This window comes from Castanea sativa, chromosome 11 (assembly GCF_040712315.1).
Source record: "Castanea sativa cultivar Marrone di Chiusa Pesio chromosome 11, ASM4071231v1".
NCBI classification, from domain to species: Eukaryota; Viridiplantae; Streptophyta; class Magnoliopsida; order Fagales; family Fagaceae; genus Castanea; species Castanea sativa.
The window spans coordinates 62,475,681-62,501,278 of record NC_134023.1 but is presented as its reverse complement, the minus strand read 5'-3'; the positions used below and the strand labels follow the sequence as shown (position 1 = coordinate 62,501,278).

General features: G+C 33.5%; 2 protein-coding genes and 1 long non-coding RNA gene across 3 annotated transcripts; 1 reads left to right on the top strand and 2 right to left on the bottom strand.

Annotated features, from left to right (window-relative positions):
• Nucleotides 1–8,325: 8,325 nt before the first annotated feature.
• Nucleotides 8,326–9,117, top strand: LOC142616889 (uncharacterized). Its single transcript, XM_075789644.1, has one exon. The coding sequence runs from the start codon at nt 8,326–8,328 to the stop codon at nt 9,115–9,117; it is 792 nt and encodes a 263-aa protein (XP_075645759.1).
• A 5,205-nt stretch (nt 9,118–14,322) lies between these two features.
• On the bottom strand, nt 14,323–16,699 carry LOC142614953 (uncharacterized). The gene is made up of 3 exons (XR_012840613.1): nt 16,500–16,699; nt 15,509–15,576; nt 14,323–14,656 (listed from the first exon to the last, which is right to left on the bottom strand). It is a non-coding gene; the product is annotated as an uncharacterized LOC142614953 (long non-coding RNA).
• A 6,730-nt stretch (nt 16,700–23,429) lies between these two features.
• LOC142616888 (uncharacterized) lies at nt 23,430–24,543 on the bottom strand. The gene is made up of 2 exons (XM_075789642.1): nt 24,213–24,543; nt 23,430–23,473 (listed from the first exon to the last, which is right to left on the bottom strand). Exons 1-2 carry the CDS (start codon nt 24,541–24,543, stop codon nt 23,430–23,432), a joined length of 375 nt encoding a protein of 124 aa, XP_075645757.1.
• Nucleotides 24,544–25,598: the final 1,055 nt, after the last annotated feature.

Here is a 25,598-nt window from a genome sequence, read left to right as displayed (position 1 = left end):
ATTCTTTCTATAGTTGCTCTTGATCCTCCTGTAGTTGATCCGGATTCTCCTATAGACATCTCTGTCCAACCACCAGATACCTTTGATCAATTTCCTAATTCACCCTTTAATGAACAGGTCGAAGATGAGCTACCCAACCCTGAGCTTGGGTCCCCTGCTCCTACTTCGCCTGAAGATCTTGCACAAGACATTCCACCTCGTCACTTAACTCGGGTAAGATCCATTCCTGCACACTTACTTGAATATTATTGTTACACTGTCCTTGCTACACGGCACGAGCCTCACACCTATTGTGAGGCTTCCACTAACCCTTTATGGCAGATTGCAATGAAAGAGGAACTTTAGGCATTATCTAAAAACCATTCTTGGGATTTGGTGACTCTCCCACCTAGGAAATCTGTGGTTAATTGTAAGTAGATCTACAAGATTAAGACTAGCTCTGATGGGGCCATTGAACGCTACAAAACTCGTCTTGTTGCAAAAAGTTTTACACAGGAGTATGGGATTGATTATTAAGAGACCTTTACTCCAGTTGCTCGTATCTTATTTGTTCGTGCCCTCTTAGCTAATACTAAGGGTGTGCAACCAACCCACCAAAACCAACCCGACCCAATCCAACCCGCCGGGTTGACTCGGTTTTTAGGGCTTGTTGGGTTGGGTTACAATTTTTTTTTTATAACGGGTCGGGTTGGGTTTGGATCATAAAATTCCAAGCCCACCAAACCCGACCCGACCCACCTATATATTTAATATATATATATATATATATTTAAAATATGTTATATAATTAATAAATTTTTAAAATAACTAGCTCTGCTGATTCTATATAAAAGCCAATTAGTTCACACAAACCCTAGTAAATTACTATTCTTGTTTAGTCTTTAGTGTTGTTTGCCTTTAAGGAGTTACATTGATATTAATCTTTGGGTTTTTTTAAATATATTTATATTTTTTCTACTAATAATAATAATAATAATAATAATAATAATAATAAAATTTGTCCAACCTATGGGTTCAACCCGACCCATGTGGGTTGGGTTGGGTTGGACTTATGTGATGGGTTGAGTTGGACTTATGTGATGGGTTGGGTTGGACTTATGTGATGGGTTGAGTTGGATTGAATTTTTTTTTTTGACCTACCATGGTGGGTTGGGTCCAAAAATCCCCTTAACTGGACCTATACACACCCCTAGCTGTTGCTGCTGCTAGTAAATGAGACATTTTTCAGATAAATGTCAAAAATGCATTCCTTAATGAGGATTTAAGTAAAGAAGTTTATACGTAACCTCCTCCTGGTCTCTCTGTTGAATCAAATAAGGTTTGTCACCTTTGACGTGTACTTTATGGCCTTAAACAAACTCCATAAGTTTGGTTTACCAAATTCAGCTTTACCATCTCTCGCTTGGGTTACATGACCAATTATTATTATTCTGCCTTATTTCTTCGTCACACTGACAAAGACACTATTTTACTTCTCCTCTATGTGGATAATATGATCATAACTGGTGATGACCTTAGTGGCATTCAAGAACTCAAGGATTTTCTTAGTCAGCAGTTTGAGATGACAGATCTTGGACATCTCAGCTACTTCTATTGAAATAACCATGGTTTGTATCTCATACAAAATATACACAGCAGAAAATAAACGGATCTACTTCATTCATAATTGACAATGTCCACGATGTAAATTTCAGAATTCAAGAACAAGATAACGTACTTTGGTGTGGTGAATTTCAAAAAAGAAAAAGATCGGAAACACTTAGGAATACTTTTAATCTTCACTCCAATTCCACTTTACGCCCAAGAAGTGTGGTCTCTCAATCATTTTCTAAAGGAGAATGATAAAGTGTCACACACTCACATACACACTATTTCATAATAATGTCTTTTACACATATTAAAATTTTGTATGTTTCTCCCTTTGTATTTAACTGATTATCTAATTGGGCTGGTCTTTGGGCCTTTCCAATTGGGCTTAAATGTGTGGCTTCGAGTAGGACCAAAAGGGACCAATAAGACTCTAGTTCCAATGGGCCTTGGGCTTTTCTGTCAACTCTTGATAAGTTCAAAGTTACCATTAACTATATTTAATACCACTATATAAATATAGTTGCACTCTAGGCCTTATTTATAAATTATATTCCAAGACTTTATTATACATGTAACCCCTTCATAAAATATTTGTAGTAATACAAAGTCATGAATATAGACTGCAACTTTTTAAAGTACTACATCTTAATTCCTTGAGTACCCGGTTTAATCCTTTAAGTTATTCATCATATATTTATGAAATCCGATTCCATAAATATATACTTTAGTAATTCCTTACTAAAGTGGTTAGGCCTAACACTCTGAATAACCAAACTCATTAAACTTATCTCAAGGGAATATTTTGTATCTCCGTTAAGAGACTATGAATTCCATCTTGAGAATATATGTTCCATCAACACTAAATGTAGCTGCCTAACATACTGAGGTTTTGATTGTGACTTTAGATCTCACTCCTGATATATCAAAGTAACCTACATCTCATGATCAGGTCCATTATCCTCTCAGGATAAAAAATTCATGTAAATAGAAGTCGTAAGTTTATTATTCATTGGACAGTCGTTAGGAGAATAATAAACCTCATAGCGGTCCAGTTCAATATGTTTTAACTCTTAAAACATATCAACATACCAACTAGAAATCTTCATTTCCATGATCAAGACAAATCATCTTAGTTGATATGTTATAGTCTTCACAGATGAAATGCTCAATTTTATCACCGACTACGAACTAAAATTCTGAGTTTACAAAAAACTTGTGATTTATATCTTCTGTGACTAAATCACATAAATCACATACTATGCATCTTATGGACTATACGATAATGTCTCAATATTCATGTTACCATTATTTTAGATAATAATAAAACAACTTTATTAATCACAACATTAAGTCATTCATAATGTCATACATAGCATCATATAATAGGATTTAAGGGCACAAATCCTAACAACTTCTTGGGTCTTGAAATCACTCATTCTACAAACGAACTTTATATTACTCAAGCCAAGTATGCCTCTAAACTTTTGTCTCAAGCTGGACTCACTGATAGTAAGACTGTTGACACTCTAGTTGAGCTTAATGTGCATCTAACTCCCTCAGGGGAGAAACCATTGTCTAATCCCTCTATTTACAAACGCTTGGTTGGCAGTCTAGTTTATCTCACTGTCACTTATCCAGAAATTTCCTATGCTATTCACCAAGTGAGCCAGTATTTGTCTGCTCCACAATCAACCACTATGTTGTTGTTCTACGCATTCTTCAATACCTAAAGGGCACTCTCTTCCATGGTCTTTTCTACTCTGCTCAATCTCCTTTTGTTCTCAGTGCATTTTTTAATGCTGGTTGGGCAAGAGATCCCACTAATCGCAGGTCCAACACTAGTTATTGCTTTCTTCTTAGCTCTTCTCTGATTTATTGGTGAAACAAGAAACAAACTCGTGTGGCCCGCTCCAGTACTGAAGCAGAATATCGTGCCCTTGCTGATACCACATCTGAGTTCCTTTGGCTATGATGGCTTCTCAAAGACTTAGATGTGTCCACGTCCTCTGTTACTCCTCTTTATTGTGACAACCAGAGTGCTATTCATATTGCTCACAATGGTGTCTTCTATGAACGAACTAAACACATCGAGATCGATTGTCATTTTATTCGTTATTATCTTGTCCATGGTGCTCTCAAGCTGATCCCAATCTCCTCTAAGGATCAACTTGCAGATATCTTCACCAAGTCACATCCTAAGGGACGTCTTCGTACTTTGGTTGAAAACCTCAAGTCGGTCTCACATCCACCTTGAGTTTGATGGGGGCTGTTAACGTGTATTAGGGTATGTGGGCTTTAGGCCCACCTTGTTTACTTGTATAACACACTTACTTGTACTGCACACTCTGCCTCTTTTGTAAAGGCACTTATGTATATTCTATAACTTGAGAAATACAATACACTTATTCAGTATTTCTAACAATTACATAATACTTTTGCTTTTTTGCTAACTTGAAGTGAAAATCCTAAGTGTGATTTAGTCTAAAAAAACGTCCAGAATAAGGCACTTCTTGGAAACTTCACAGATTGCCCTGCATTTTATTTTCCATGGAGTAGTGTTAACCTAGTTTCTCATTAGAACAACAAAAAGAAATACCTAACCCTATAATTAACTTGCCGGACAAGTAAAGAGGATTCATATACATGGGAAAAGTAGTAATGAATACCCAATAAGTTATAAAGTACTAGATTTCTATATTGAACTGTCTTTGTAGTTTATACAAAGAAAAAAAAAATTAGCCATCTCATTTATTATTGGCTCCCCCAAAGATAAATTCTAGACTCCGCCACTAAACATGACCTTGAAGAGTTTTTCTCTATTGTATTTTTTTTTCGTCAGTATATGCTAGTCTCTATGTGCGTGCAGTGGTGATTTGTTTACAATATTAATTATCCAGTTTATATTTTTTTTAATATTGACTAAATAACTACTTGGTTTAAGTCTTTGTCCATTAGAGCATCAGTAGTGGGCCTACCAAATGCCAAATGTAAGGTACATTTGGCATTCAAGCCCAAAACATGCTTAGCAACTGGATGGCTAAAACTGGGAAAGGCCAAATTTTTTTGGCATAGTACTACAATACCATCTTAAATGTGCAATAGTACTATACCGCTATGCCAAAACAAAATAGTGTATTTTAATCCGTTCAAGCTCCTTAATCTCTCACTACAGTACCGGGTTTTTGCTCTCTCATCCCCTTTCTCTCTCTCTCTCCATTGTCAAGCTTCTCTCTTTCTCTCTGAATCACCAAGCCGCTATCACCAAGCCTCGCTCTTTCTCTCCGAATCACCAAGCCCCTGTCACCAAGCCTCTGCCGAATACCGATTCACCCTCACCCATCTCCAAATCCCTTTACTGATTCACTCATCTCATAAACCCAACACTCTAGATACCCATTTAACTTTTCACTCCAACACTCTCTCTTCAAACCGAGATTCTCAAGGGTTCTTAAGGGTTTGTGGGTTTGGATTAAGATTTTTTTTGCAAAATCTTAAAATGAAGCTCTATCGGTCTCTCAAATCAAATCAAAATAAAATTCAAAGCAATTTACTAGGTGGGTTTTGATCAATGTAGTCGAGTTTTTGTATTTGTGTTTCTTTTCTCTTTCTGCAAGAAAAAGGGGGATTTAGCTTGTGTTTGTGTTTGGGTTTTGATCAAAGAATTGTTGTTGATATTTGCAGAGGTGGGATTCAGCTTCATCACGAGGGGTTTTCGCTCTCTATTTGATTAGCATCTTCAGAAAGTTTGTTCAGATTCAAATTCAATTACCAAAATTCCAATTTTATTAAATAATCGGTGTTCTTGTTTGCTGATTTTTTCTTCAACAAATTAATATGTTGTATGCAAAGGTTCTATCAGTGGTTTTTGTTGTGTTAAACTCTAAGGTTTTATTTGATTTCTATTAGTACATGTTGGCTATGTATGGGCTATGTTTGCAGATATATTGTGCAGAGTATATTTTGAGTTATATTTGCTTCTGTATTCTATTAATATTTGGCTGTGTAAAGGGCTAGTATTTCTGTAACAAAAAATTACTGTAGTATATATAGTCGAAATAGATTGATTAGGAGCTGTCAACATATATTTTTTTGATTAGGAGTTGTCAACATATATTGTAGGATGTTGCTATACGTGAGAAGCTGCCACCAAAATATTATGATTAGCTTATATTGATTGTAAAGATACAAATAAGAATTGATTTGAGTTTTCAGCATAATCATAATATGTGAAGGCCCTGAACTCTTGTAGATTTGGTTCAGTTTGTATTTCTAATTGTAGTAATCACTTATCACAAATACTTGAACTCTTGGACTTTGTGAGTTGGCTCTAATTGACTTCATATACTAACTATTTTAAGTTCCCTATTTAAAAGGGATGGATACACAAGAACACATAAAACGATATGCTAATATCTTACAAATGGATTCTGATTTTGTGGCACCATTTTTAAGTGGGTCTCAAAATACTTCAATGCCCATCCAAGAGTCTCCGGAAGTTGAAATTGTCACCTCTAATCCAACAAAACGTGGTGGCAACTTCAGTATAGATAAGGACAACCTCCTCGTCTCTGCATGGCTTAACATTAGCATGGATCAAATCCTTGCAAGACAACAATTAGAGTAAATAGTTGGGTTTGACCCAAGGAGATGATGTCTTGTTGTAACCTTATTTTGGTGGTAAATTACTTTAGGGTTGGGGTTTGGCATATATAGATGATATTTTGTTTCAACCTGATTTTGGTAGTGGCTTATTTTAAGCGTAGGTTTGGAAAATGTAGATGAAGTATTGTTCCAACTTGATCAATTGGCAATAGGTTGTGCCACTTATGTAATCACATCATTTTTGCTTATATGAAAAACTTATGTCCTTTCTATGTTTGATGATGTATTTTTGCTTATAATAAGATTGATTAACTAAACTAGATGGTCACAATTAATGGAAAGTGACAACTTTTTTATGCCCTTTCCCTATTTTTGGCTTATTTAATGGTAATATCTTCGTGAACAAGCTAGTGTTTCAATTTCTTAATTAATATTTTAGTACATGAATGAATATTTAGGCTTTACTATATTGTGAACAAGAGCTTAATACTTGAATTAAAGCTAGAGATATTAGCCATTTAATAAATGCTTTAGCCCTTGACCTCTTTCTTAACGAGATGGGAAACAGGGGATCATAGTTTATTGCATACAAATGTTTGATTCTAGTCTATCTTTTTAATGTATCATGTCATAGCGAGCAACTTCACTTGCAGTTCAATAGACTTCCCACGTGAAGTAGGTCAAGCAATGTATAAGAATTCCAATAAATTTTTGAAAATCTTGAGTCTATATTGTATGCTGAAATTGAGGTGTTCAAATTCTGTTCAAAATCTTGCAGTTCATTTTTGCTTGATATTCTTCTGATTATATACAAGATGAAACATAGATATCCATGCGATTCCAACTTCTTAAACATCATACACAAATACTATATGTACAGTAGGACCCCAACAGCTTAAGTACATCACAGTCTGAAGGGTCTCCTGAGCCTATTTAATCTTATGTAGATAATCCATTAACTGATAAGAAATAAAGCATATAGTTCTGTGTGTCCAAGATCACAGAATATTCATTTTCTTTAATGGATTGAAAAATAGTTTAGGTACTACATAATAAGTTAGTGTCAACTGTTCAACTTTTCTTTTTTCTTTTTTCCTCTCGTGAAGGGACAACTAGGGAGGAGGTGGGGGAGACTTGTTTGAGTTGTCTGCAAACTAGCTTTTCTTGTATCATAAGAAGAAAATGCTAATACTAATACTAATTTTACTATAAAAAGTTTATAAATTAATATGATTAGTGTTACATCAATAATATAATAAATAAAATTTTGAATTACTTCTTTTGTTTTTGTATTATAAGATGGATAAATCAATTTGTAAAACTTATGCAGTAAATATTGTAATACCTATTGCATTGCTTATCATAAGAACTTTGAGATTGAGTTTAAGATACTAGAAATTGCTTCCGTAACTAGGCTGAGCTAGTATATGTCTGTAAGAATGTAGTAGTTTCTAACTAAGTAAACTCCCCTAGTAGCTCACCTCTAGTTCAAGCATACCCATTAATTGTATGAAATTATATACAGAAGAAATACAACACATCCTGGCCAAGCAATAGACGAACTCTAGCCTTTATGTTATTGACAAAGCTAGAGACACAACTGGAAAGGGAAAAAAGCTATATATATTTCATAATTACTATGTACTTGACAAAGCCACTATTTCATGAAGAAACACTGTGGTGCAGAGCTCAATATTAAAGACTAGCACCCCAAGGTGCAACCTATTAACCATAGATGTTAGGAAAATTGCATAGTCCTGGTCCTCCTAGATGGGAGAAAAAAAGTTGTTGGCAAGCTCCATTTTCCTAAATCTATCTACTTGTTCGAATAATATATCTACTTGTTCCCTTTCCATAATGTAATCTCTACTTGTTTTGCAATAATAGTGATAATTTCCTAACACTGTTGTCTTCAAGGTAGTCTCTATGGGTCGCTCTCTTTTTTGCAAATTGCTATTTGATGACTCAGACGAGGATGAGATAATGAGGCGAGTTCTTAAGGGTTCAACATCACAACGTAAACATCATTAGTATATCGAACGTGATCATTTGGTAGGCCATAAAAGACTTTATCCCGACTACTTTGCCGACACACCAGTATATCCTCCTAATTTATTTCGGACGAGATTTCAAATGAGTCGGTCTCTTTTTCTCCGTATTCAACCCAAGGTAGAAACTTATGAACCTTACTTTATCCAAAAAAGAGATAATGCCCAAAGACTCGGTTTATCTTCTCTTCAAAAGATAACAACTGCACTAAGGATGATTGCGTATGGAGTGACAACTAATTTTATGGATGAGTATGTGCGGATTGGAGAATCCACTGCAATAGAAAGTCTGGAAAAATTTGTTAAAGCGATGGTTGATATTTTTTCCAAGGAATACTTGAGGTCCCTAAACAACGAAGATATTGCTAGACTTTTAGCCAATGGGGAAAGATGTAGATTTCCAAGGATGCTAGGGAGCATTGATTGCATGCATTGGAAATGGAAAAATTGTCCGGCTGCATGGAAAGGTCAGTACTCTGGTTACATTCGTGAGCCAACCATTGTTTTGGAAGCAGTGGCATCATTTGATCTTTGGATATGGCATGCATTTTTTGGGTTATCTGGGTCAAATAATGACATTAATGTATTAGAACGGTCTCCTATATTTTCTGAGCTTGAACAAGGATGTGCTCTTGCAGTTAATTACTCAATCAAGGGCCATGAGTATACAATTGGATACTACCTTACTGATGGCATATATCCAAAGTGGTCAACATTTGTTAAAAAAGTTCCATCTCCACGAGGACAAAAAAGAAAATTATTTGCAAAAGCCCAAGAGGCGAATAGAAAGGATGTAGAGCGTGCATTTGGAGTGCTTCAAGCAACATTCGCAATTGAGCGTGGACCTGCAAGATTTTTCTATTGTGAAACGCTCTAAGATATCATGAAAGTATGCGTAATTCTTCATAACATGATTGTTGAGGATGAGCAAGATGTAAATGAAGCGGTGGAATTAGATTATGAGCAAATTGATGACAATCCTACTATACAACTGTCACGGGAGCACACAAATGAAATTATGGAGTTCATTGAAACCCATTGATATATTCGAGACCATGAAATTCATTCTCAACTCCAATTAGACCTCATTGAGCATTTATGGCAATTACAAGGGGAGTTGTAGGAATTTGAAATTTGATATATGCATGTGGGGTTTTATTGAAATTTGATATATGTACGAGTCTTCTAAAGACAACATTAATAGTTATGTACGTGGATTGTATCTATATAAATGTATGTAGATTTTTAAAGTTGGTAGGTTGAGTACATTGAAATTTGGCAGGTTGCATGTGTGTGTATATATATATATATATGTATGTATGTATGTATGTATGTATGTATGTGGATTTTAAAAATTGGCAAGTTGAATATATTGATATTTGGCAGATTGCATGTATATATATGTATGTGGATTTTTTAAGTTGGCAGGTTGAGTACATTAATATTTGGCAGGTTGCATATATATGTACGTACGTGGATTTTTAAAGTTAGCAAGTTTGAGTAAATTGATATTTGGCAAGTTCTTTCTCAAAAAAAAAAAAAAAAATGGCAGGTTCTATTTGTGTGTGTGTGTGTGGATCATTAAAATTGGTAGGTTGAATACATTAATATTTGACATGATGCATCTATAAATATGTATGTGGATTTTACATTGATATTTGGCAGGTTTGATGGAATCTATTTGTATGTGGATTTTTAAAGTTGGTAAGTTTGAGTACATTGATATTTGGTAGGTTCTTTCTCAAAAAAAAAAAAAAAAGGCGGGTTGTTGAAATAGTTGGAAAGAAATTGAAAAAAAAAATTGACAGGTTGTTGAGAAAAAAAAAATTGGCAAGTTGTTGAAATAGTTGGAAAGAAATTGAAAAAAAAAAATTTGGTAGGTTGTGACCGTTGGAATAGTTGAATTTTTTTTTTTTTTAAAATGGCTGTTGGAAAGAAATAATAAAGAAAGATTAAAAAATAATATTTTAATAAAATGGTAAAATAATAGAGTTTTAGGATGTTAGGTATATTGTAAAATAGTATAATATAATTGATAAAGTAGCTTTTTGGGATGGTAAAATAGAATGGGATGACATTTCCAATTGTGGATGCACTTAAAATCAGTAGTAACCCATGCTAGGTTCTAAGCATGTGACTTTCAACTAACTATAAACCAAGGGCCATTATACTTAGAGTCCGTTTGGATAGAACTTATTGCTGAAAACTGAAAACTGAAAACACTGTAGCAAAATAATTTTTAAATGTGTAAATAATACTGTGGGACCCATTTTTAATAAAAAAATGCTGAAAAGTGAAGTTTGTGAGTCCCGTGAACAGTGCACGGGACCCACTTATACACAAAAAAGAGTTAAAAAGTCTACTTTTGTGGCTACTGTTCATGCACAGTACATAAACAGTAGCCTTTGTCTCCCTTAAAAGCTGCGCAGAAAGAAAAAGAAAAAAAAATACTGAAATGTAGACGCAGAGACAGACGCTGGATCCAAACCCACTTTTAGTCCAAGGAGGACCGAAATAGTGACTATAGGTTGTCATTAGAAATTGCCCATGTATCGTTACAAATAATAGGATAGGAGCCATATTAATTGTACTGACGAAGTCAAGCACATGGTTGTCTAAATTGTCACGATCACTTACAAAGTTGAACTAGCTAGAAAATAGCTTAGTGCAATGTATTTGATTTTTTTTTTTTTGGGAATTTTTGAATGGGAAATATTATTTCTGATAACATTATATTTAATGTTAACAATTCTTACTACTACATGCTTTTTTTTTTTTTTTAATTAATTGACGAAGTATTTTTTACATATAGCGTGATTGTAGGAAAAGCATGCTTGCCCAAAACTTGATTATCAAAAGTACGTAGTAATAATTCTGTTTTTCAAGTGGAATTATTGGTTGATATCATGAGCAACACGCACTGACGCACGCAACCAATTACGCTTGTTTTGACCAATACGAACACTTAAAAACTCTCCTAATCTACCTTTTTATGTTCTTAGTTTTCGTTTTTTTCCAAGTATTTGAAGTTTGAAATGGACTTTCTCTGTTTCCAGCTCCTCTCTGCCCTATATATAATAACCGCATTCTCTTCGTTTGTCTCTCACTACGAGTACATCATTAGACAATATCCATATTATTCATAGAGCTAGCTAGTGAGCTTTAAGAAACAATATATTATTGAAGACATGGCGTTGAGTGAAAATCAACAACTTTCTGTCTAAGATTGCAACCAAAAACTGTTGATTGCAATCTTAGACAAAAGTTGTTGATTCATACTCAACGCCAAAACATAAATCCATCTCCACAATGCTGTATTATTGTCTAGAAAGCGAACATTCCAAGCGTGTGCAAGCTAGTTCCCACAAGACGATTGACATGGACAAAGTGGTATTTGTAGCAAAGTCATGTGGCAAAGCGACCAGCCCTGGTGGAGGAAAGAAACTCTTTGAGCCATAAAACTCTTTATATAAATTGAAAGTCTTTCCTCCATAATTTATGTGTCCCTTTTACTTCATATGGTAATAGGAAATATCAATATTCTAGTTGGATTAATATCAATAATCCACACATACAATGTCAAGATCCCATATTTCGATAGAAGGTTCCATTGAGCCAACAACTTTCACCAAGCTTTGAAAAAAAAACATCAGATTTCTTTGGAGACCCACCTAGCCCATCTATTTGACTATTTCCCTACCGCACAAATATGATCTCATATCTCTCTCTTGGCTGGCCAACTAAGCACAAACACAAACACACTCCTCACACCTCTCTCTCACTCTCTCACTCTCTCACCGGTGCTCACTCCACCATTGTTTTTCCGACGGGATTCACCCGAAAACACCATAGGAAGCTCTTAGGCTCCACTATCTCATATTTTTTTTAAGGTAAACTCTTAACGTTTTGGTGGATTTTCATGTTGTGGTTAGATTTCTTTCTAACATGAGCTTCTTGGGTGATATCTATGTGATTAAATTTAGGATTTTGATTTTGTGTACTTTTTTGTGAATGGTTGTGGATATTTTTTTGAAAAATGGTAGCCATTTGAGGTTTACCAATGGTAAATTTGACTTTAGCCTTTTAATGTGAAATAATTGGTAAATCTAGTTTTTATTTCTATTGAGTTTATTTTGAAGCTAGTTGAAAGTTTAGATTTGGCTTGTAATGGTGGATTTTGCGATATATCTTGTTTCATTGGTCTCTATTAGTTATGTTCGGTAAATCTGACTTTAGCCTTTTAATGTGAAATAATTGGTAAATCTAGTTTTTATTTCTATTGAGTTTATTTTGGAGCTAGTTGAAAGTTTAGATTCGGCTTGTAATGGTGGATTTTGTAATATATCTTGTTTCATGGCCCATGGGTCTCTATTAGTTATGTTCGGTAAATCTTAAGAGAGCAACTTATAAAGTATTAAGACTTTATTATAAAAGGAGTGGGTTGGGATGGAATCCAAGACGTTTTAAACGTTCATAAAAAATAAAAAAAAAGTTTTAAATATTGACGTTTTCACTGTTCATGTGAACAGTAGCAGTATAATTCTGACTTTTCAACCATTTTCACTGTTCATGATACTGTTTACGAATTCATAAAATTCACTTTTCACCAACTTTTTCATTAAAAATGACTCCCACAGCACTATTTACACATTTAAAAATTATTTTGCTACAGTGTTTTCAGTTTTCAGTTTTCAGCAAAAAGTTTTACCCAAATGGACTCTTAGTAACTTTCCATTTCATAGCTAAACGTATTATCAAGTTTGATACTTATCATGATAGGTTTGCTTGGCATTGTTTAGGTCTTAGTTGACCCCTTTTTGGAGCTTTGGAAGTTAGGCTTTTTGTGGATTACAAGATAAGTGGCTTCTTAATGAATTCTTTTGATAATGGATTTCATGAAATTATCGTATTGTTGCAATTTCTAAGGATGCATATGCTTTTACCTTGACCTTGACTAGTACTATTTGGAAAATTGATAGAAAATATTATTGACAATGAATGGTTTTAAAGACCTTGAGAATTTTATGGATGTCTTGGTTATTGGACAATTTTATGAAATTACTTGAAGTAAATTATGTGTTTTGAATACATTTAACTTGTGAACTTTTGATGTGATTTTGCCATTGTACGATGATATTGGTGATTGCCCCGTCTTTATGACAACTAGGGACAGAGCTATGGCATGGCATGGCCCCCCCAAAATTTAAAAAAATTATTTTATATTATGTTAAGTATTAAAAATTCAAATATTTAACTACAAAAATAGAAGTCCCCCTCCCCCCAATGTTTGAGTTAGTTCAATAATGCTCTTAAAAACCAATAGAATTTGTTAATTGGTCTAGTAGTTATAGAGACAATGTAGTTATAAAGACAATATATAGTTTTTGTTTTCTCTAATTTGTTTTTTGTACAGTTTTTGTATACTTATTAGAGTTTAAAAGATGATAAGTTCCCTTAAAAAATTATCTTACGAATATACATATTTGAAAGTTGTTAATTTTATATACAATATATTTATAAATTATGACCTACTCTAGTATCAAAATATTAATGTTTATATTTGTGTATGTACGTTTATGCATGTATACGATGGTTTATCTTGACTCGAAACTAATATATTGATACCGAAATTTGGCCCCCCAAAACAAAAAATCCTAGCTCCGCCCCTGACAATACCCAACCCCTCACCATCAAAACCCACAACCCACTTCGCATCTAACTTGCTTCTTTGTTGATCAGTCTTATGGTAGAGGATCTGCTGAGTTGGAGCAATGAAGGTGAACTAGAGGAGATGCAAATCATGTAAGAGAGAGAGAGAGAGAGATGAGAGTGTTCTAGAGTAAGAGATAAGAGAGAGAAAGCTTAGGAAAGAGAAATCATTTATTGTTGATAGAGACAACTCAGCCATGTGGGCCCTTGTCACGACCCAAACCTGTACTTCAGAATTTAGAGCATGACCGGCATGTTAATATCAAGTTTACCTCAATACTAACACGAACCAACCTAAACAGAAGGTGCTTAACAAGAACTGTTTCCTGTACACCTGCTTATTTTCTTTCATAAAAGCCATAAAATACAAAAATGTGAAAACCTTGAAAATTCATATCATTTGAACTTTGCAAGATTGCCACTTGGCTGAAACTTCAGGTATTCGTGCAAATATTACATAGCTAAACATTTAGCAAAAACTCTTATTTACAAACCCAACCCCAAGGACATACCACTGGGGTTCAAACCAAACTAAAGTTCAAAAATTACATCTGTGCTTAAAGGATCAAGTACATCTTGATCCCTCTTATACAACAAAAGAGCTAAACTACTATACAACAAAAAGAGACTATACAATCTAAACAAAAGAGAATCACAGAATCTTGCCACCTCTAATACTCTCGCTGCTTCCAGGAAGAACCTGTGCACTGAAATATAATAAGGTGAGCTGCGAAGCCCAGTAAGGTTTTTAAGCTCCATGGGCCTTTGATAAGAATGCATGTAAATCAAATACTTTATGGATATGCCAGCTTTGATAAAATAGCCTTCATACTATTTATATTGTTCTTAAATTAACTTATGAACTTTCAAATGAAAATACTTCATTTTCCTTTCATATAATAATAAAAGAACATGATAAGGAACTTAAACATAATTCAACATACTTTTCTTATCATCATACTTTTCTTATAACTTCCAAATAGCTTAATAGCTCTTTTATAATACATATTAGTTAGTCCAATTGTAAGTCTGTCACAACTTTGGGAGGCTTCCAGCACTTAGTGCCAGGCATCCAGCATTCCCCACAATGCTAGGTAATTCCGGAATCATATCATAAAACATACTTTCAACCATGGGGGTAGGTTGACATCCTCCACAAGTTGGCGGTTACCAACAAGGGCGGGTACAGCAGAGCCAGTCCCACTTATAATGGCCAAACAGAATCTCCATGGAAATACCAGTACTATAACCCCTACTGGCTGAGTTCAGATCATGACAATGGAATAACTAAAAACTATACTTTTCAGATACTATACTTTTACATAACTATTTAATAACAGTAGCATATCCAATTCTTTCTTTAAACATTATGTTCGTGATATGAGTAATAGCATCAATATACTAAAATTATCATATATATAAGATTCAATAAGTCACGAACATAAATCTTTACTTGAATCATGCTTATATGTAATATCTCTAATTAAAAGGTTTTAATGCGTTATAGTTTTCCAAATAGTCCTTATGCTTATCAAACGCACATGTCACAAATCCCTTACCTGGAAACAGATGACGCGAGAGATTTGTACCAGAGGAGCTCAAGTGTCCGTGTTCTCGTTCTCGGCACCTAAATGTAAGACCAAAACTTATTACTAACAACTCTTCCTAAAAATAAACTTATACCTCGAACACAACCTAACTCTCAACTTAGTAAAAACTTAATTCCCGTCACATAGAGTTTCCCCTAAAACAAGGTACAATCACCAAACTCATAACATACCAAAACACAGAGAAAGCAAGCCATAAAAATTCATATATGATCTAAACATACCAAAAGATAAGCACATTAAATTATAGCTCAAAACCTTTACCCTAACTTCAAAATTAAATCTTCAAAATCATAGTTATCCTTCACTGTTTACTGATCATTCCAGTAGCAAATTCCCCATTTGTAAAATACGAATGGGCTGTCAAAACACATCCAATTGTCATGAAATTTTACAAAACTACTCCCCTGTATGTCTAATATATACCATATAAATTTCAAAGTCAAATCATAAAACCATAATTTATTAAAAATCGTACAAGGAAACGTGCTCAAATCTGTCCTGACAGAAATTTATACAACTTAGAAATTAAACCATTATTTTTGTATTAGTCCAAATGCAGTGAGACCAGTTCCAATACAACCATATGTGTCTTAGGATTCATAAAAACTACTCCTAGCATCATAATTCACAGCAAATGATTTAACACAGAATTTTCTTGTAGTGAACATCAAATCTGTCACAGTGACAGCTTCAGTGCATATTGATGCAAAATTCATCAACTAAATGCAAATGGTCTTCAATTCATTTGGGTATTTTTATACCAATACAATAAACATTAAAATAACTTATTAAGCATCCAATAGACCATAAAACCATCAAACTTTCAACTTACAAAACAGAATCACAAGTTCAGCCCCTAAAATCAGATTTGAGAACAAAGAATGGAAAACAATTAAACTATCAAAATACTCTAAAATCAAATAAGTTTTTAATTACTTACCCACAAATTGAAGCTGAAGCTTTAATTTTAGGCTCTTAATTCCTTCTTTAGAGTGAGATTTTGTTTTGGTGAGAGAGGGAGAGAGAGAGCTCTTGCCGTGTGAAAGCAAAGAGAGAAAGAAACAAAGAAGCAAGAAAAAGGAATAGAAAAAGAAGACAAGGGGGCTGGACTTCTGATGCAGCCAAGAAGATAAGATAAGAGAAGTGGACTTTTCTTGAGGTGGGGCACGTATGATGCTAAGGAAAAATATCTATTGCTCACTTCTTCTTCTTTTTTTTTTTTTTTTTTTTTTACTTTCAACCCCTTATAAACTTATATTTCAAGAAAGACCCAATGCCAAAATAACTTTACATATATATATCCTTACCTTAATAAAACTCATTTCTACAACATCAAAAGAGTATACATGGTTTATAATATCACAATATCAAAACTTTATGCACTTAAATTAATTAAGATAATAACAAACATATAAACTCATAAATTTAATTATGCAATTAGGTTGGGGTGTTACAGCCCCACTCATTGATTATACTTACAAAATTGCCATTGTAACTCAATTCTCATAATCTAAAAAAACAAAAAAGTTGTTTTCAATTTCTATAACTCTAACTCATTTTTTTAAGGAATTAGTTATGAGAATTGAAAACAAAAGCTAAATAAAACCAGCATCCTTGAAGTGGGGCCCACAATTGAGTGATGAAAACATCTAAACCAAGCACCCTTCACTCACCTGGCACCAAAATCAAGAACCCTAAACAAATAATCACATAGAAATTTCAAACAATCAATCGAAAAAATTCAAATGAGTTTCTGTTTTCTTTCCATGGAATGTAGCTTTTGAGTTAGCTAAAAAATGTTGAGCTTGAAATGACATTTCCATTTTTTGTTGCGAAGAAATTGAGAATTAGGGGATTTAATTGTGGAAAAAGTCTAGACCACAAATTTTTTTACAACTTCTTGCCATAATTGTGATGTGGTAGAGTGTGATAGATGAAGAAAACATGGTGAGTCTATGTGTAAATAATGTTTAACCACTTACAATCTGTCACATCAGAGTTGTGAAAAAAACGTTGTGGAATAATTTGTGATCTTAGAACTGCTCTTTAATTGTGTGTGAACGGTGTGTGTTAGTGGGAATTCTGAACTGGGTTTTCTGGAAAAATTTGAGCTTCAAATTCGGTTTCTTTTTTCTTTTTGCAACTTAAGAATGTGGGAAATATTTGTTTTTGATTGCTGAATATCCATCAATGTAAGTTCAATTTTTTTTTTTTGGGTTGTGTTTGTGGGTTTTTTGTATTGGTATAATTTGGAAATTAATACCAGTACAATAGGGTTTATTTGTTCCTATAGTAATTAGTAAGTTTTTCCTAGTAAAGAAGTTAACATTTGCAGGTTTTTTATTTTTTATTTTTTGCTTTTAATTTCCCAGAACCTCGAACATGTTATGGATTATAGTGTTGGTCAGGATGTTGGATTCATAAGTAAATAGATTTCAAATTTTTTTTTTTTTTTGGCAAAAATACACTTTTAGTCTCTACATTTTTTTTTGTGCTAATTCTCATTTTGGTCCCAATTTTGATTTTGCTACTATTCTAGTTCCTAAAAACAGAAAATCAATTTTATTTTAGTCCCTGTCGTCAACTCACTAATAGAAAACTTCTACATGGCAGACGGAAGCCTAGATGTCACAAAATGCTGACGTGGCCATTAAAATAATATTAAAAAAATACCACATCAACATCCATGTTAGCATCTTATTTTTAAAAATTAATTTATCAATTTTAAAAAAATTAAAAATAAAACATAAAAACAAAATTAAAATCATAAAAACACATATATTCAAATCATGTTGAAGAACATGAATATATAAGAACTTAAACCTAGATTACAAGAACACAGACCTAGATCACAAGAACATAGTACTTAAAGATTTTCTTTCCAACATTTCTCATATCACAAATTCAACTAAATGCATAGAATTTCATCCCAAACAAATCTCTAAAACCAGTAAATCAAAACCCAACCAAATCAACAACAAAACATCGAAATCATCCAAAATCAACAACAAAACAACATATCACCGATCAGACCAACAAAACCCAACCTCTGTGCCTCCATAAATTCCAGCCAAAATCATCGAACCATAAACCACAGATAGCAACAAACCCCAAAGGTAGATCTGCATTTGCAATTGATTGAAAAAAAAAATCCAAAAAACCCAAATGTTGTTCATTGTTTTCTTTGCATTAAGACCCCATGGCTTCCATGATCAAAACCTCAAATATCAAGACCCCCACAGATGCTGATATGCTTGTCGTTGATCAAGGGAGAAGCCTAAGAGGTAGACCCACAACCCAAATCACCCAAACAACCGCCTATCAATGGCTGGGATCAGGCCCGAGAGAGGAAAAGAGCAAGGGTGAGGTAGCGAGAGGTTTGAGAGCCATTGCTTGAGGCTTCGCCGTAAGGACCAACCACCACCTTAATCGATCTGGGCTTCACATCATCACAGCACACGCACCAATCTAGGCTTCACAACAACATAACACCATCGAATCCTTATTCCCATTGTTGTCAAACCACCACCACGACAACACGCTTAACCAATCTGAACCCGAAGACACTGCTGCGATCTAAAACCCTTTAGAAACTCCCTCCTCGACGAAAACAAAGATAACAAAGTCGACAACCCACCGCAGAAACTCTCTGACCAGTGAATAAAATTCTAATAGTAACCTCCACCACCTCCACCACCTCTACTTTCTCCACTTGACCGTAAAGGCCTTGCCGATTTGTGAGTATCGAAGGATTAGAGAGAGTGAGATTGTGAGTAAGGGTGTGCGCGGTTCGATCAGCTCGGTTTTTTCTCAAAATTGTTACCGAACCAATAGGGATCGGTTTTCTCATAATTAAAACCAATTAGGGTCGGTTTTCCGACCTATAGTGGTGCGGTTTGGTTGGCTCGGTTTAATCGGTTTGGTCGGTTTGAAACATTAAAAATTCTATTTCTTTTTTTAATAAACAAAAAATCCTTTCAAACTATTTAGTGTTCAATGGGACTAAAGTAACAATGTAACACTAAAGTATAAATGTAACGCTACAAAGTCCAAACAAGTGCTGAAAATTTGATAAAAAAAAATTACTCAAAAAAAATGATAAATAATACTAAGTTTATAGTTTATAGCTTCTATTTTTACTAGTTTATAGCTTCTATTGTTAAAATATTGTAAACTTAGCCTTAATAATGATCCATTTTTTTAAGTATAAATAAATATTAATATATATTATACATCATTATACCTATACAGTGGACCTACACAGTAGTGGGAAAATAGAGTAAGTCTGATACTTTTGGATTTTTCTTTTAAACTTTTCTTTTATCATTTCCAAAGCTAGACACGTGTGGGGTCATAAAAGTTGAAACATTAAAAGCCTTAAAACTCTAAAAGAGTACTAATCTCTCTGGAAGACAATAGAAACTAAGGATCCGTTTGGATACAGCTGAAAACTGAAAATACTGTAGCAAAATAATTTTTAAATGTATGAATAGTACTGCAGGATCCACTTTTAATAAAAAATTGCTGAAAAAGTGATTGCACAGTGCGCGCACAGTACGCGCACTGCGTTTTTTCCCCTCAGTCTGAAACGCGGCAGAGGAAAAAAAAAAAAGAAGCTGAAACGTGAAAACGCAGACGCAATAATCCCTATCCAAACTCAGCCTAAAAATTACAAGGGTAATAAAAGATCAGACCAGTGCAGTGCAGAACGAAGAACCAGTGCAGAAGTGGAAGAAGAAGAAGAACGGCGGCATGCAACATGGTGGAGACCATTAATGGGTTAGTAGGTTTTTTTTTTTTTTGGCTTTTTTAAAGACAAAATCTCGGTAAAACGATGCCGTATCCGAAGTTCCAAACATCTGAAACAGGGGTCGGTTCGGTTCGGTTCGGTTCGGCTTCAGTTCTGGACCGCACCGGATTCGAAACTCTCTTCGCATTCCGTTCGCCGGCATCGACTCCGTCAGTCGGTTGCAGTGGCAGTGCGGAAAGGTCGGCGCCGGTCGGTCTTGTCGACTCCGGTACTGGTTTGCACAACCCTAATCGTGAGGTAGAGATAGAGAAAACCAAACCTTTTGTATTTTTGTGTTTAGTTCAGAAAAAATATAATGCAAGAAAATATGAGAATTGAGAAATTTTAATTTTATTTCAAATCAAATTTTTATTTTTAGTTTAAATTAAAATTAAGAAATTAAAATTTTTTTAAATAATTTATTTGCTGACATGGCATTTTTATATGCCAAATAAATTTTATTATTATTATTATTATTATTTTAATAGCTACGTCAGCATTTAATGTGCCAACTGGGCTATCCATTTGCCACGTAGGAGTTTTTTGTTAGTGGGTTAACGGCAGGCACCAAAATAGAATTGATTTTATGTTTTTAGGGACTAGAATAGTAACAAAATCAAAATTGAAACCAAAATGAGAATCGTCCCAAAATGTAAAGACCAAAAGTGTATTTTTACCTCTTTTTGATTATTTTTTTTATGGGAACCCTCTTTAAAACAAAGTGACATGAAGGGCTTGAGCTTTTACTGTAAAAGTTTCTGTTTTGAGTCAATGAGTAGTAACAGTTCTGAGTTTCCTTTGACTTTGGTTTCTGAGAAAATTTGCCAAATTGAAAAAGGTAAAGACAGAGAGAAAGTTCCTATAGTATCTATCCAATTACATTTCGTTCTTTGTATTTTTTTTTTTTTTTAATTATGAACTTTAAGAATGATATAATGTTTCAAAAGCTTGTTTCATTTTCTTTCTGTTGTTTTGTGTGTAATATTATATATATTTTTTCTATGAAATGACTTGCATTGTGCCATAAGGGTGTGGGAAAATGGATCCTAAAACTTAATGACTTACATTGTGCCATAGTGATGCTTGGAATTTCACAATTTTTGTTTATTGATGTACATGGAAAAGTTCTTTGATACTCCAATTCAATTCTCATTTAGGCAAGTAAAGGGAAGGAATGAAACGCTATGTACCACAAAAGAATTCTGATCGTAAACTGGATAATATTTTGGTTTCTTGGGTCAATTTGTTCCCCTTGATGCAGAACTTTTGAAATATATACTTTTTTTGTTAGGGGGACTACAAATGGGAATGAATTTATGTGTAAACAGGAGCTTATTGATGTAGCTGAAGTTAGTGGGCTTTCTTGGTCACCAATTGGCTAAAAAAAACCATTTAAACATCTCTTGGCACGTTTATGATTTCCAACATAAGAAAGTTTTAATTGACATTTTAGACACTAATGATTAATGAGGCATGTCAAACAGAAGATCAGATGTATTGGAGCAATATTTAGGCATGTCCCTGTTTAAGACCAACATGACTATAATAAAAAAAATGTCTGCACCCCAAGAAAGCCATGTTCTCTATCTGGAAATCACAGGTTGGAATTCACCAAGCATCAAAACTCAAAAGACACTGGTTGGAAATCACATGAATTTTTTTATCTAATGACAACCGGTGCGATAGGATAACAGGGAACGTCATTTATCCATCTGTTGTTGTTGGGAAAATATTTGTTATACACACCTCGTTGCACATGCATTTTTTAAGATTTACACGTGAAAATTGCACTGATAACGGGACAAAAAACAAAAGTTAAAATACTATTTTGGTCTCTAACATTACAAAAATTTGTTTTTATCCATAAATTATGTAAAGTTCATTTTTTGTAAACAATTACAAATGTTTTACTTTCTTAAACTTTACTGAAAATTTATTTTTTGTCCCTAAACTTTGAGAAAAAGTTATCTTTTCATCCCTATTTTTATCTTAAGTCTGAATTATTAAATAAAAAAATCATTACAAAGTTTAAGTATGAAAAAAAAAACTTTTTAAAGTTTAAGAACCGAAGAAAAAAAAAAAAAACTTTGGTAAAATTTAGGTGAGTAGTTCTAGTTTTCTAGAATAACAAATTATTTCACAACTTTGAGGGCGTTTGGATAGGCGTTTTCTGCGTTTCTGCGTCTGAGTTTTGCTTCCTTTTTTTTTTTTCTTTTTTTATACCCAGCCGCAAGATTTGACTATTCAGCCATGAACAGTGCACAAATGCACTGTTCATGGGTCCCACAAATTTCACTTTTCCGCAACTTTTTCATTAAAAATAGGTCCCACAGTACTATTCACACATTTAAAAATTATTTTGCTACAGTGTTTTCAGTTTTTAGTTTTCAGTTTCAGCAAAATAAGTTCTATCCAAACGGACTCTTTGTATCATAACTTTAATGTGACAAATTGTGAGTGGTTGTCTATTACTTACATACAAACCCACCATTTTTTCTTCATCATTCACGCTCTTCTACGTCACAATTGTAGCAAAGAAGTTGTAAGAAAAATTGTGATACTAGATTTTCTCATTTTAAAGATTAAAATAGTATTTTATCAAAATATAATCGACCACCCAACCATATCCTACCACATCATCCAACCAAAAAAAAAAAAAAAGGTCAAAATCGTCATTTTGACTCATAACTGACTCTCCCAAAATCAAAAAGAAAAACATGGCGCCTTATTCCACTCTTCTTCTTCTAAACAAAAACCCTAAAAAACCACAGACTTTTAAATAATGTCATTGATTTGTTCTTAACAATTAATTATATTAAACTTTCGATTATTCCAAGAGCTATGAAGATTCTCGATGTTAAGTTAAAAAATGGATATTTTTAAAAATTTAAAAATGATGGATTTAAAATTTTAATCTAACAAATTCATTCCATTGGCAAACTTTAATTCACACAAGTAATGATAGATATTTTTAGTAATAAAACATAGAAGCATATGATTTCCAAATTTATGTCATTTTTTCTTCTCTGACATTACATAAGTCATAGCTCCTAAATTTGCATGCAGTCACTTTATTTAACTTCATGCTATTGGTGGTGGTGATGGTCCTAATGGAACGGTGTAACCTGCAATAGATATAACAAGAGTTAAGCAAAACACCCAAATTGCGATTCCATAAACGACTAAGCAAAGCAGCCCTTTTTCGTTTTTTCTACTTCAGAAAAGTAAAGCAACTCAAGCCATAGATCAAAGAAAATACGAAAGGAATATTTTCATTTTTACCTAAGTCAAAATAAGTTCAAATGTGTATTTGAATTAACTTATTATTGTTGAAAGTCTATTGGTTTATTTCAATTATTTGGTTATTTATACTATCATTTAAAAGACTTTTTTTTTTTTTTAAAGCTACTTAAGCTGTGAACTTTGTCTTGAATATTTCAAAATATCCCCTCTTTGCTTGTTTATAGGTTTTCAATTAAGGGAGACAAATTCGTAAAATAAAAGTCCAAAATTTAAAACCCACGTTCTTAGTATTTTACAATCTTCTTAACTCTTATTATTTTTAAATTTAAATAGATGCACCTTATTTTCCTCCTTATCTCTTATCATTTTTTAAATTTAAACAGCCACATTCTATTTTTTTTTTTAATGCTAAACTATGATATATAATCCCAAAAAAATTATAAAAAATGTCAAAAACTTTAAAAAGTCGTAAATAACCAAAATTAAAAAACTTAGAAAACATACACACTCAAAATTCATTTCCAATTACCATATAGAATAAAAGGAACACATAAATTGTGGAGAATAGGTTCATATATATATATATATATATATATAAAAAGAGTTGTAAGAGTTTCTTACTTCCACAGGTGGTTCCAGAGGCCACTGGCCTGCCACAGTACTGTGCTACAAAGATCACTTTGTCCATGTCAACCATCTTCTCAACATCCTCGGTCATGTGCTGGCACACGCATGGCATGTCCGCCTTCTGGATAACACTGCAGCATTGTTGAGATGGGTTCATCTTTGGCAAACTCTTCTGAACGTACATAGCACACTGAGCTACCAAACCCTGCATGTCACCTTGGCAGTCGTCGCCAACAACCATGTTGTTGTTGTTACCAGAGAACAGAATCCCAGTAATGGCGAAGAAAGCCAAGAGCAAGATGTTAGTATAGAAGTACATTGCCATATCTCTCTTACAATATTGTATGTGTGTGTGTGTTGGTTGGTTCATTGGGGTGGTGAGAGATGGTTTGTTTTCATAGGGGTTTTGAGGGAAAGATTAGGATAAAAAACTTAGCTTTTGAGCCTTGAAATTGGGCTCATTTTATGCAAAACCATGCGTTACTTACGGTTTTGGTGGTGCAATGGGTTGATATGCATGTGAACAAACTTATTTCTTCACACTAAAATACAAGCAAAAAGCTTACTTGTTTAGTTACCTTTTTTGGAAGGTGGAGCCTTTCGCATGCAATGCATGCATAACGTTCAAAACTCTCTGTCGGTGATGTGTAAAAAGCTAGCTTAAAATTGTTTGTCTCCTTTTTATTTTTTTGGACTGAAAAAAAACAAGATAGAAACTCCATCATTTTGTAAAAGGAAATAAGGAATATATAAAATGGATGTATAAGAAGAATTTATAAAAGGTACAAACATATTTAAAATTTACAGCCTTATAGCTAAGTAATATTACCTAATTTATGTGGATTCTAGTTAATAAAATTGGTAAAGTCTTTAATTGAATAAGAGATTAGGGTTCAATTTTCATTTATACTAAAAATCGATTGGTATTTTGATTTGATAAGAAAAAATTTATTATCATAAGTAGACGTCATAAATTGAAACTATCTAAAAAAAATGAATAATTTTTTCTGTTCTTATTGTAACAATTGAATCTGGAACTAAAGAGTATATATAGGTAGGCTAATTTGAGAAATTGAGCCCAGATAATAACAACAAAATTAGCCTACTAACAAAAGTTTATCAATCTAATAAAAAAAATCCAATAACAAAAGAAAAAATAGCTCAATTAACCAAAGTGATCAACAAAAATTAAAAAAGAATTAGACCATTAAGCCAATCTGCTATTTCTCAAACTCCATCTCTCTGGCGCTTCGCATATATATCTCTCTCTCTCTCTGTCTCATAGATAGTCATGATCATAAGAGCGGAGTCTGATCACTAACCCTTGAGTATACAAAAAAAACAAAAACAATAATCTTTTGTTTTACTCTCTATAGAGAA